This window comes from Meriones unguiculatus, chromosome 4, assembly GCF_030254825.1.
Source record: "Meriones unguiculatus strain TT.TT164.6M chromosome 4, Bangor_MerUng_6.1, whole genome shotgun sequence".
Lineage (NCBI taxonomy): Eukaryota > Metazoa > Chordata > Mammalia > Rodentia > Muridae > Meriones > Meriones unguiculatus.
The window spans coordinates 96,317,049-96,329,026 of record NC_083352.1 but is presented as its reverse complement, the minus strand read 5'-3'; the positions used below and the strand labels follow the sequence as shown (position 1 = coordinate 96,329,026).

At 49.5% G+C, this 11,978-nt stretch overlaps 1 protein-coding gene across 1 annotated transcript; it reads right to left on the bottom strand.

Annotated features, from left to right (window-relative positions):
- On the bottom strand, positions 1 to 5,020 carry C4H12orf76 (chromosome 4 C12orf76 homolog). The gene is made up of 2 exons (XM_060382575.1): positions 4,837 to 5,020; positions 1 to 1,200 (listed from the first exon to the last, which is right to left on the bottom strand). The coding sequence occupies exons 1-2, from the start codon at positions 4,967 to 4,969 to the stop codon at positions 1,115 to 1,117; spliced, it is 219 nt and encodes a 72-aa protein (XP_060238558.1). The 5' UTR covers positions 4,970 to 5,020; the 3' UTR covers positions 1 to 1,114.
- Positions 5,021 to 11,978: the final 6,958 nt, after the last annotated feature.

Sequence of the window (11,978 nt, the reverse complement as noted above, 5' to 3'; positions counted from 1 at the left end):
TTGAATTTTCAGTGACATTTTAATGGCTCAGTGTTACAAGGTTACACGCAAGACCCCAATAGTTACAGTGTTCATCAGTTAATTCACATCAGTGCAGGTTATTAAATTAAAACAAAACAAGGCCAGTCCTACACTTGAGGGAAACACATGAAGCGCTACAGCCTTATAACAAAATTAAATCTAGCAGCTTTAAAATAAATAGTAACAGCCACTCTAACAGTGGCAAGAATCAGCAGGGCAATCTGGTTCAGTAGCAGCACTTGAAAGCTTGTAAGCACAGTAGCCTGCACACGTGGTTGAACCCTCTACACCCGGGGAGAAAAGGAGATCGAAGGCTGAGAGACTACTGCCAGCTTTAGGCCATGGGTGAGAGGGACATGAATATGTCAGGTCAGGCAGAACTGCTCTTCCAAAAGACAAGTGCAGCCCAGAGCCTCCCAGGCCAGGGGCACATGACCACAGACCTAGAAGGCAACTCTGGCTCAACGCCGATGCAGCAGGAAATGATGGCAAAACTCCCCCACTGTCAGCACTAGCGTGACAACCAGGGTATCCGAGGGCAACTCAGTAGAGCGAAAGTGTGCTGTTGGCTTTTTTTATTTACTTATTCCTGGGTGGAGGTCAGAGAACAACCCACAGGCGTCGGTTCTCTCCTTCCACCAGGTGAGTTCCAGGAACCAAATCAGGCTTGGTGGCAAGGGCCTGGATGCCGGGCCGCCGTCGGCCCCACGTGCGGTTGACATACTGACAGAACAGTTGAGAGCTGGGAGGTGGGCATGTTGCATCTTCCTTTGACTATTTCAAGCATTAGTGATTAGCGGCTCTTCTGAACACGTCTTCACAGGGAACCCTGGAGCTTCAGGCTTTACTTTTAATCAGTACAGCCAAACAAAAAGAAACAAACCAAAAAATCAAGCAGCCGACTCAGTAGCCAATAACTGATGTTAGAGGAACAATTACTACTAGACGCTCTCCTAAACCCCGTAGCATTGACCACCTGCCCAGATCAAAGATCACTTCCTAGAAGTTCTGATTCCACCTCCTCCATTGGCCCTCGTGCAACCCAACTTATCCTGTCCCAGAGACTTGCAGCAGGACGCTTCCTGTATGGCTGTCACCGACGGCGAATGGGCTTGTAGACACAGAATGCCATGAGGATGACGGTCACCAGCAGGATGCTAAAAATGGTTCCCATCAACACTGCAAAGAGAAAACAGCTTACCTCGTGGAGGCTCCGGGTTCCATGGTTTATCCATTAAGAGACAGTGCTTTCCCAATGGCTTATGTGCCGGGAACCAGCCATACCCAGGCACCTACTCAAGTCACCCCACAGAAACAGGAAAGTAAATGTGAGTGTTCTCCACAGAGCCCAAGTCCCCAGAAGAACTGCAATGTGGCATGAGAGGGTGGACAGCGGCAGGCAGGAGCGGGAAGAGGTACCCCTGAGGTAATATACACGCCCAACTCCTTGTGAGAGACACATCAGGAGGGCAGGGCAGTCCCAGGGGTCAGCAAAGGAAGGACCCTGAGGCCAGAGCAAGCCCAGCATGTGCAGCGAGGAGACAAGCATCCCGGAGAGCATGCTGAGAAGCAGGAGGCAAACAGTAACGCCCAAGTGTGCAGGACCTTTCAGACAGCCAGGGAATATGGACAGGCTGCTCCCTAGCTTGTCTGTGTGTTATGTATATGTATGGTGCAGGCATGCAGGGGCACAAGTGTATCCTCCTGTACACATGAATGCACGGGTCTCTTCCTCTACCGCTCCATAACATTTCTGGCTGGGCTGGCTGAGCAGCACGTTCTTTGTCCTGGGCAGCTTTTTATGTGGGTGCTAGGGACTCACACAGGTCCGCAGGCTTGCAGACCAAGCAGTCTTACTGAGGCGTCTTCCAGGCCCAGTCCCCAATAAATATCAAGAAAGGCCTTTGGAAGTCTGCAGGCCACGCTGATCTGATTAGTTGGGGAAACATCCTTTAGCTTGTGTTCCGAGAAGCACCTCGTTATGGGAGACAACAGAACCAGGGAGCCCAGCTTCACCTTTAAAGCCTGAAGATCTGATAAACAAGCTGGTTCAGGCGCGAGATGAACGCTAGACATGGGCCTTCTCACCAAGGCAGCAGTAACTTTACAGACCCGCTTTGAAACAAACAAACAAAACACAGGGGTCAGACTGATCAAACTCAGAGCACTGAGCTTAGTAGCAAGTGCCATTACCCGCTGTGCCATCTTGTTGGCCCAACTAACTACGTGTGTGAGAGAGAGCTAAACGTTTATGTGTCCTGTAAGCGTGTGTGCAGGTACCTGCAGAGACCGGAAGAGGGCATCAGGCCCACAGAACTAGAATTACTGGAGATTATGAGCCACCAGAGTGGGTGCTGGGAACGAAACTCAGGGCCTCTGATAGAGCAGGAAGCGCTCTTAACTTTTGAGCCACCTCTCCAGGCCCCAGGTGTGTTTTACTTTTTAAACTTATTTTATGTGTGTAGGTTTTGCCTGCTTGTATGTCTTTGTACCACATGGGTGCCTGGTGCCTTCAGAGGCCTCAAGGTGGGGGTGGTCAGATTCTCTGGGACTGGAGTTACAAAAGTTTAAGCTGGTATGTGGGTGCCGGGAATCAAACCCAGGCAGGTGCTCCAAATAAGTGTCTGGTGCTCCTAACTGCGGAGCTGTCTCTCCAGACCCAAACTGTGTTCTTAAGAGTAAAATTCATGCCTAAAATATTCAGGTGGGGCCTACAAGTGAGTACTGAGCCTGAGGCTTTAAGGGCCTGGGCTTTAAGCTACAAACATAACCAGCCAGTTGCTCTGCTCAGCAGGAGCAAAACACCCTGTCCTCTAATAAGCAAAGGCACATTTCTAAAGGCTCAGCGCCACCTCTGCGGGCCAGCGCCTGGCTTGACGTGATTGTTCTGACCGAGTTCTCCTCTGAAAGACTAACCTGACTCCTTTCCAGCTGGTACCTGCAGAGCCTGGGCCTACCCACCCTCTACCCCATCACATCCTCATGGCCCACTGTACACAAAGATCAACCTTGCTTGGTGAATGAGGGGGAAAAGAAACAGAAGAAAATGAGGAAGAGAACAAGTCACAGCTTCAGGAGGCCAGGTGTAATGGTAAGATCTCTATGGGTGCTGGGACCCGAGCTCATCCCTCTACGAGTACAGCCGGGACTGACTCCTGAACAGCTCTCCAGCCTGGCTTCTGTTTTAAAAAGCAGAGTTCCCTGCCAGTTTCAGACGCTGTCTTGAAAATTTCAATTCTTTAAAGCCTTTTCCAAAATATACAAAAATGGTTTAAGTGAAGCATGAGGCTCTTAACTCCAGTTGTAATCGCAGCTTCAGAAGGTTGGAAACTCAAGATTTGTGTCAGCTTGGCCAGGTATTTAGTTGGCCCTGCTGTTTGTAGATAAGGCATTTAGCTCAGGTTAGACCAAGACTGTGTCTAACAAAGCCGGAGCACCCATACTGCAGCAAGTCCAAGGCATCCGACACCCACCACTGGCCCCACTGGACAAACAGTCATGGCCACACACGGCCACACACATGCACGCACAACTTAAAGTCTAAAAGGAAAAACCTCAAAACCCTGTGTTAGGCACACCATTTTGTTTGGCTTAACACCCACTAGGCGCCCGATCAGCCTCTCTACCCCTCATCCCTGCACCCTGCATGGCACGTCAGTAACTGGACTGACATTCCACAAAGAACCTTAAGAGACAACTTTACTCCCTCCTGTGGCCACTTCCCACCGTGTTCTGCATCCATGAAGTGGGACAAATGAAAACCCAATTAAAAGGATTCCTTTAAGCTTAACTATGGATTACCTTCAAAAGGTGTTCCGGTGCTGGGCGTGCAAGTGAGCACATGACAAACACCTCAGTCACGACCACAACGGGCAATACTCAGGATGGCAGATATGACTGCATCAGAGGTAAAGGAGAGGAGGCCTCAAACGTCCTACTGCGCTCAGGTGAGTCGTCATCGTGTCCCCCCTGCCCGCCCCAATCTAAAAAAGAAGCACTTGGTCTAAGGTGTCAGTAGTACCCCTGCTGACGAACCCAGCTCTAAAGGGTGAGGCTGGAAACCTGCTCGAACTGAGTGGAATGCTAACTAGGTTCAGTTAGTGGTTAAAATACGGGAGAAAACAAGCAGGTTGAAAGGCAACCCAGAAGCGATACCAGCTGCTCACTAACTTCGCAGATACAGAGATGAACTAAGGAGGACGGAAGGGAGGGCTGAAACAAATCAGGCAGATTCCCCCTGCAGTTTGCCCAGCTAAGCACCGGAGCGCCTTTCAAGGGCATGCATTGTATTTAACAGCTTCTCCCCAGAGTTGATTCAAGCCCCCACAAATCTCAAGTACTGGTCACTTCCTACCCGAGTATCCCTGCGTAACATGACTTTACCTCCGGGCTTCACTCTCCTTTTCTGTAGAACAGGGTGGAAAGCCCTACTTTTCTCATTAGCCTACTACATGTAAACAGCGCTGGGCACAACACCTGGTATGTAGGAAATGCTGAAACTTGGCAATTACAAACGCCGTCGCTGAGAACCGGCCTGCTTAAGAGGAAGAGGGATGCAGGATGAGCCCTGCTGCCTAGCCCGAATCCACCGAGCAAGACCCAACTCCCCGCTACCAGTCCAGCAGGTGCCGCCGGCATACCGGGATCAGGCATTGGCTCCCAAGCCTGGGGCTGACAGCAGGAAAAGCAGGTCCGCGAGGACCAGCGGGTCAGAGCAGCTCCCGCGCCCCAGACAAGCTCCTCACCCGCTCCCTGAGCCCCGGACAGGGGCCCCGCGCCCGGGTCTGGCTGCAAACGCGCGACCGCCCCGCTTACCGAGGTTCTGCCCACGCAGTACCGCGTAGGGCCGGCTCCGCTCCGGCGGCACCCCGGGGCTCGGGGCCTCGGCCTGGCCAAGCAGGAGACCGCAGAGCGCAGCACACAGCCGCAGCCACCCCGCACGCAGCATCTCTGCAGCCTGCAGCCCAGGGACGGCGCAGACGCCGCTTCCGCCCCAAGCCCCGCCCCCAAACGCACTCTTTCCGCGGCCAGCCCACTCCGCTCCCGTGGTTGCCAGGGAACTAGACGGCGCGGAGGAGGAGCGGGGGAGGGACACCGTTCTGCCAATGAGGACTGGTCCAGAGCTTAATACTCCACCCCGGCCAATTTACGCGGGGACCAACGTTCTGCCCTTACACCAACCTTTTTTCTCTGTGGAAGGTTTTGCTTTACAAATCCATCCATGTTCGTTTTAAAATCATCACCATAGTCCGGAGAGACAGAAACCGTATTCCCATTTTACACACACCCTCTCAAGGAGCCGTATCCGGATCATGTTTTTTTCTAAAATTGAAGCCTTTCCCTCTCTCAAAATAAACCCACCCTACCCAGAGTCCCGCTTAATATTACCACATTAAGCCTATCACGATTTGACGAATTTAATGCTTATTTTCCTATTTAAAAAAAAGAAAGAGGGAGAGAAGAAGCAAGAAAGAAGAAAGGGAGGGAGGGAGGGAGGGAGGGAGGGAGGGAGGGAGGGAGGGAGGGAGGGAGGGAGGGGGGGGATAGCTCAGAGGTTAAGAGCACTGGCTGTTGGTCCTGAGTTTAATTCCAGAATTCCAGCAACTACATGGTGGCTCACAACCATCTATAGTGAGATCTGGTGCCCTCTTCTGATGTGCAGACACATATGCAGGCACAATACCATATAAATAATAAATCTTTAAAAGGAGGGGAAGGGAGTGTCAGTTGGGCAATGGTGGCGCGCGCCTTAATTTCCAGCACGCTGAGGGCAGAGGCAGGTGGATTTCCACGAGTTCGAGGCCAGCCTGGTCTACAGAGCAAGTTCCAGGGCAGCCAGAGCTACACTGTATATAGAAAAACAAAAAAGCAACCACGTAAATTCCCACAAAGATATTGATTTTGGTTTTGCTTACTGTTCTGTCCAGAGACAAGAAGTGTAGTATATTATGTTGAACTAATGTTTCCACTGAATGAACAAGGAAACTAAACTTAGTTAAGAACTGGGGCCAGATGTGAGACAGATGAGAACCTGTGCTCCCTCCCCGTATTTTCTCTTTCCCTCCTCTCTTCTTCCCTCCCCTCCCCAATTCCAGCGTCAGATAGTGCAACCTCAGCTACCACTATTCACAATATTATGTCAATTTCCCTGCAGGGATTTCCACCCAGCCCAGCAGGGGAACAGTTGTCACCAGTACAAAAGAGAAAGTGCCAAGATGGCTGTGAATACAATTTTCACGAAAGGTCTGCTGTGATTGGTACAAACACTGAAATGATGATGCGCAACATTTTATATGAAAGATGTTTATTGGATGGAGATGAAGAGAGATTGAGAAGGAGAGACAGACATGGTAGGAGGTGAGGCAGGGCGCCTGGACAAAAAAAGGGGAGAGCAAGAGAGGGACAAAGTGGCAAAGGGTGGTCCTTGAAAGTGGCAGGGTGTAGGCCTGCAAGTTGTGACTACCAGGTAGTAGTCACAGGCAGGCTTGCTAGGCAACAGGTTGCTAGTCACAGGTTGCTAGGCAACCCAGAAGCAGGCTGCCTAAATACTAACAAACTCCCCCTTTCCTGACCGGATAAGCAAGCTGTTCGGCTCACTGGGAGACACTTCCTCTGCGCTGCCTTCCTTGGTGTCCCAGGCAGACTTGTAAGGCATTTCCTCAACTAGCGATTGATGGGAAAGGGGCCAGCCCATCCTGAGTGCTGCCATCCTTGGGCTAGTGATCCTACTTTCTACAAGTAAGCAGGCTGAGCAAGCCAGTGAGCAGCACCCTCCATGGCCTCTGCATCAGCTCCAGCCTCCAGGTTCCCGCGCTGCTTGAGCTCCTTCAATAATGAACAGGGATGTGGAAGTGTCAGCCAGATCAGCTATTTCCTCCCCAAGTTGCGTTGGCCAGTGTTTCTTCAGAGCACTACTGACATCTGTAAGTTCCTAACATGGTGGATTTACAACTGAATATAACCACCAAATGTCCAAGGCTCTAGACTATTTGCTGTCTTTTGAGATTGCTTCCATTGTCCTTTCCCTTCAGCTGAAGCAGAAAGCAAACATCTGTATTCTCAGCCCATCCTCCCTTTCACATAATTTACCTCACTGTATTATTCCTCCAGTCACCATGCTGACACGAAACACAGTCTTTATTAGACAACTTTTCTTGAGAACTTGAGATTTTTTTTTTTTTTAAGATTTATCCATTTTACACACGAATGCTCTATCTCCACGTACATCTGCGTACCAGAAGAGGGCATCAGATCCCAGTATAGATGGTTGAGCCACCATGTGATTGCCGGGAATTGAACTCAGGACCTCTGGAAGAATAGACGCTGCTCTTAGCCACTGAGCCATCTCTCTGAGATTACATTCACATATCTGAGAGCATTTTGGTCTGTGTAACTGGACTGAAAATTCTATCAGGGTTTCAGGACACCAAGTTAAAATTTAATTTCAGATAATTGATATTTTATATTCCTAATAGTAGGAAGCTCAAATATGCACAATGATATGTGTGAAAATGTCATAGAGAAACCCATTATTTTTCAAAAAGATTTTCTGAGATTTTCATTTTAATTTTTAAATTTTATCTAACAGGGTTTTTTTTCGGTGTAGCCTTTGTCTGCTGAATCTCACTCTGTAGACCAGGCTGGCTCAGAATAGATCTTGCCTCTACCTCTCTGGGATTAAAGGCATGCACCACCACCAACCAGCTTTCTTTCATTTTATGTACAAGGGCATTTTGCATGTTTGTGTGCCTGTGTACCAAAACCTGCAGTGCTCACAGGGGCCAAAAAGGGGCATTGGATCCTCTGGAACTAGAGTTACAGTTGATGGACACTGTGAAGATGCTGGGAACTGAACCCGGGTCCTCTGGAAGAGCAGCCAGTGCTCTTAGCCACTGAGCCAACTCTCCAGCTCCCTTATTCATGTGTGTGTGTGAATGAATGCGATATAGTGTTGTAGAAAATATAAATTGCTAATGTTTATTATTAATAGCCTAATAATTATTACAGCAGTTATTAACCCACTATCATAATCAATGAAAGACACAGGCACCTATTATATTTAAATAAGCCTTGTTTCCCCTGGGCTGGGCAGATATTACTCCCTAATTTAGCTTGTTAGCTCTTGGCCCCACCTCCCATGCCGTTTGCTTTGGTCACTCCTATCTGGGCTACTTCTCCTCCAGTATCCACACAAGTACTTGCACATGCTTTCCTCCTGGGCTGCTTGTTCCTCTCCAAGCCGATCTTCAGAGTCCCTCCTCCCACCCCACAGCGGCTCTGCTTCCTTTTCCTCTCCCTGTCTCTCCACGAACTTCAGCCATGCCTACCTCACTTCTGCCCTGTCTAGGTGTGTGGGCATTTATTCAGCCACTCAGGGATAATTTGCAAAGGTTACAAATGTCATCTTGGGGTACATGAGTGTCTGCAGACCTCAGGGGACAAAATAACAAGCAAATAGAAAGCACCAGACCGTGCTGTTACAACAGAGGTACAGTGCCTGTGGAGGCCACTAGAGAATGCTGGAGTGACTGTGATATATCTTCTAGGATCTCTCCCTGGCCCCCAAACCCACTGTCCTTTATATCTCATGGAAATCACTCTTATTTGATATTCAAATGTACAATGACGGTGGACATGGACTCTGTTCTCCTTTGAGTTAGAGTTGACCGGATGGAAAGCACTCCTGTCTTCCTACCCATGGGGTTCCTGTGTCCTTGCTCCTGGAGCACACACGCTATCCAGTGGCCAATAAGCATTTTCCATCCTTTGGCTGCAATGACAGGTTCAGGACCTAGTGTGTTAAGGTTCAGGACCTAGCTGAGTTAGACCAATGAGTTAGAGGTGGGTCTCCTTCCTTCCCAGCTCTTGAGTATGTATTGTTATTGATATGGGCTCTATCTGAACAACCCTGCCCTGGAACTCACTATGTAGACCAGGCTGATCTCAGATTCATAGAGATCTGCCTGCCTCTGCCTCCGGAGTCCTGGGGTTAAAGGTGTGCACCACTGTGCCCAGCCTATGCAATCATTTTTAAGGCTTAGTTTATTTTGCGTACATGAGTGTTTTGCTTACATGTTTTCCTTACACACTGCATGGGTGCCTGGTGCTGGTGATGGCTAGAAAAAGGTGTTTGTTCCTCTAGAACTGGAATTACAGATAACTGTGAGCCTCCATGAAGGTGCTGGGAACTGAAGCCTGATCCTCTGGAAGAGCAATTAATGTTCTTAAGCACTGAGCCACCTCTCAGCCCCTTTTGTACAATATCGAAATTAGCTGATAATCTCACTTTTGTTATGACGCTGACAATCCATAGTGTAAAATTAATCACTTTAGCCACTTTTAAATATAAGTCAGTGGTATTGGGTGCATCAATATGGCCCATTTCCAGAACTCATGCACCATAGCAAACACACTCATCTGCATTGGCCGGTAACTCTGCTATCTGCCCAGTCCATGTCTTCTAGTGACCCGTTTTACTCTGGGCCCTACATGGTTATCTACATCCCGATAATGGGTCACTATTGTAGACATGGTATGTACACTGCCCTATCTGTCACCCTTAGATAACTATTTCGTGGTTTGTAACCATCTTTTAAAACTACCAGGACACGGCCAGGCGGTGGTGGCGCAATCTGATCCCAGCCCTTGGGAGGCAGAGGCAGGCGGGGGTCTGTGAGTTCAAGGCCAGCCTGGTCTGCAGAGAGTTCCAAGCTGGTTCTGAGAACCCTTGTTCTGAGAAAAACAAAACAAAAATACACACACACACACACACACCACCACCACCACCACCACCACCACCACCAAAAAACAAGGAATCCAGTCACAAAACAATTACTTTCCGTGGCCACTGACCACCAAAGAAACACAAAGCGATGCTTGCACCTCCCCAGATCTCAGTGTTTGCGCCAACGATGAACCCATTCCTCAGTTTAAAGGTCGCACACTCTATTTGCCCGACGTGAGCAGGATTTCCTTGGCAAACTCCCAGAGCAAAGGATTCCCAGAGCAAAGGATTCCCAGAGCGGGGAATCCTGGGAGCTGCGGGAGGCTTCGGAATCCCTGACAACCCCTGGAGATTATTCCTACAGGTCTGAGCCCGGAGTCCCGGGTGCACCCAGACTCCACCTCCCTCCAGCGGGGCCGCAGGACGGGACACGCTCCAGGCGGCCATTCTGGCATCAAGGGATCACTGAGTGAGGGGAAACAACGTCCACACGCGTTGCGCAGAGCTGAACGAAAAGCCTAGCCCTGAGCATCTCGGCCCCGCCCCCGTGCCCAGCCTGGCCAACCGGGGCCGGAAGGGCGGAGGGCCACGCCCACCCGTGGGGGTCAGTCAGCTTTAGCTTGTTCTCTAGCGCCCCTTCTGGCCGTCGTGAGTGATGCAGAAGAGTGAAAGACACCATCACAGAGCAGCTTCGTGGCTCTAGTTTAGAACTCGCGCCTGAACCACTGAGAAGGCCTGAAATTCATTCGGGGTTTCCTAGAGTCCCGCTCATTTCCTACATGAAGCCCTTTCCCCTCCATGTCAAATACCACCAATCCTCTGGTCTCTTATTTACCTGGGCTGGGCGGGAACAAAAGAGAAATCAAAAGGAAAATCAAATACCTTGAGACGAATGAAAAACCGGAACACCACACATTATGCTTCTGTAAGGCAGCGAAAGCAGTTTTAAGAGGGAAGTCTACGGCAATAAACTCAAAGAAGACAGGCTTCAAACAAGCATTTTGATAGACCTCAGGGTATTAGGAGAGAAGAAACCCAGCCCAAAGTCAGCAGAGGGAAAGGAATAACGGGGTTAGAGCAGCGATAAAGGAAACCGAAAATTGAAACAAGAAACAACGGTTGTGATTGGTGTGAGAGCCAGGCAGATTTCTTAAAAAGTCGACGAGATTGACAAACTCATTGCAACGTTAAGCAGAAAAACAACAACAACAAAATAAATTATGAAAGACTGCACGGATTTGAAGTCACAGATTGTCACTGTGCTTGAGGTGGAGGGGCCTGGACGTGTATCCCTGTGGCAAGAACGTAGGACCGGCTCACAATCCTGGAGTAACCTTGGCGATGAACTCGTTTGTGAGGATGACAGACGCATCCTTTCTTCCGCTTGGCCACATTCTCGGAGGGACACAGTAAGACAGTCAGGATGCTTCCTCAGCAGGCGCGGCACGCAGGTGCCTCCTGTCCTTCCATGTCCTGGCTGGCTGCTCCTAGGAAAGAAACGCAGAGAACCCCTCAATCCGTGCTATTCATAGCTCAAGTCTTAAGCCAGGCGGATGCGAGATTTTTATCCTCCCTTCATTGTCAAGCTCTATCACACATCCTTAACCAAGTCAGGCTTTTAATCTAATTATATCAGATAAGAGGCGAACTTCTGGAGATATTCCTCCCGGTGGCATCATCTTGGTAAAATCATTAATCCTCGACAGTGGTCTTTCTTCCATACAAAGATTAAATTGCCACTTTTAGACACAACCTAACATCGACATCACAAGCAATTTAAACTTGCTTGAGGTTGTTATTTCTACTTTATGCATATGAGTGTTTCACTGGGATGTATGTTTGTGCACGACTCCCTAGGACCGGAGTTACAAATGCTTGTGAGCCACCTAGTGGATGCTGTTCCAACTCTGGATCAGCATAGCGCAGCCAGTTCTCTTAACTCATGAGCCATCTCTAGTGGTTTGAATGAGAACGGCCCCATAAGCTCATAGGTTTGAATGTTTGGGCTTCCAGTTGGTGATTGGGTATGGCCTGGTTGCGGGTGTGTCATTGGGGGGTGGGCTTTGGGGTTTCAAAAGCCCAAGCCAGGCCCGCGCTTGGCTCTCTCTCCCCTCGCTGACTGTGGATCACAATGTAAGCTCTCTGCTTCTTCTCCAGCACCAAGCGTGCCTGCTTGCCACCATGCTCGCCATAAGCTCCCTCGCCCCCAATTAACTACTTTGTTTTCAAAGTC

Excerpts from the sequence above, each read along its gene's own strand:
- C4H12orf76 (XM_060382575.1), bottom strand. The coding sequence starts at position 4,969 with ATGCTGCGTGCGGGGTGGCTGCGGCTGTGTGCTGCGCTCTGCGGTCTC. Across the intron at positions 1,201-4,836 it reads ACTGCGTGGGCAGAACCTCG|TGTTGATGGGAACCATTTTT; the intron begins GTAAGCGGGGCG and ends TTCTCTTTGCAG.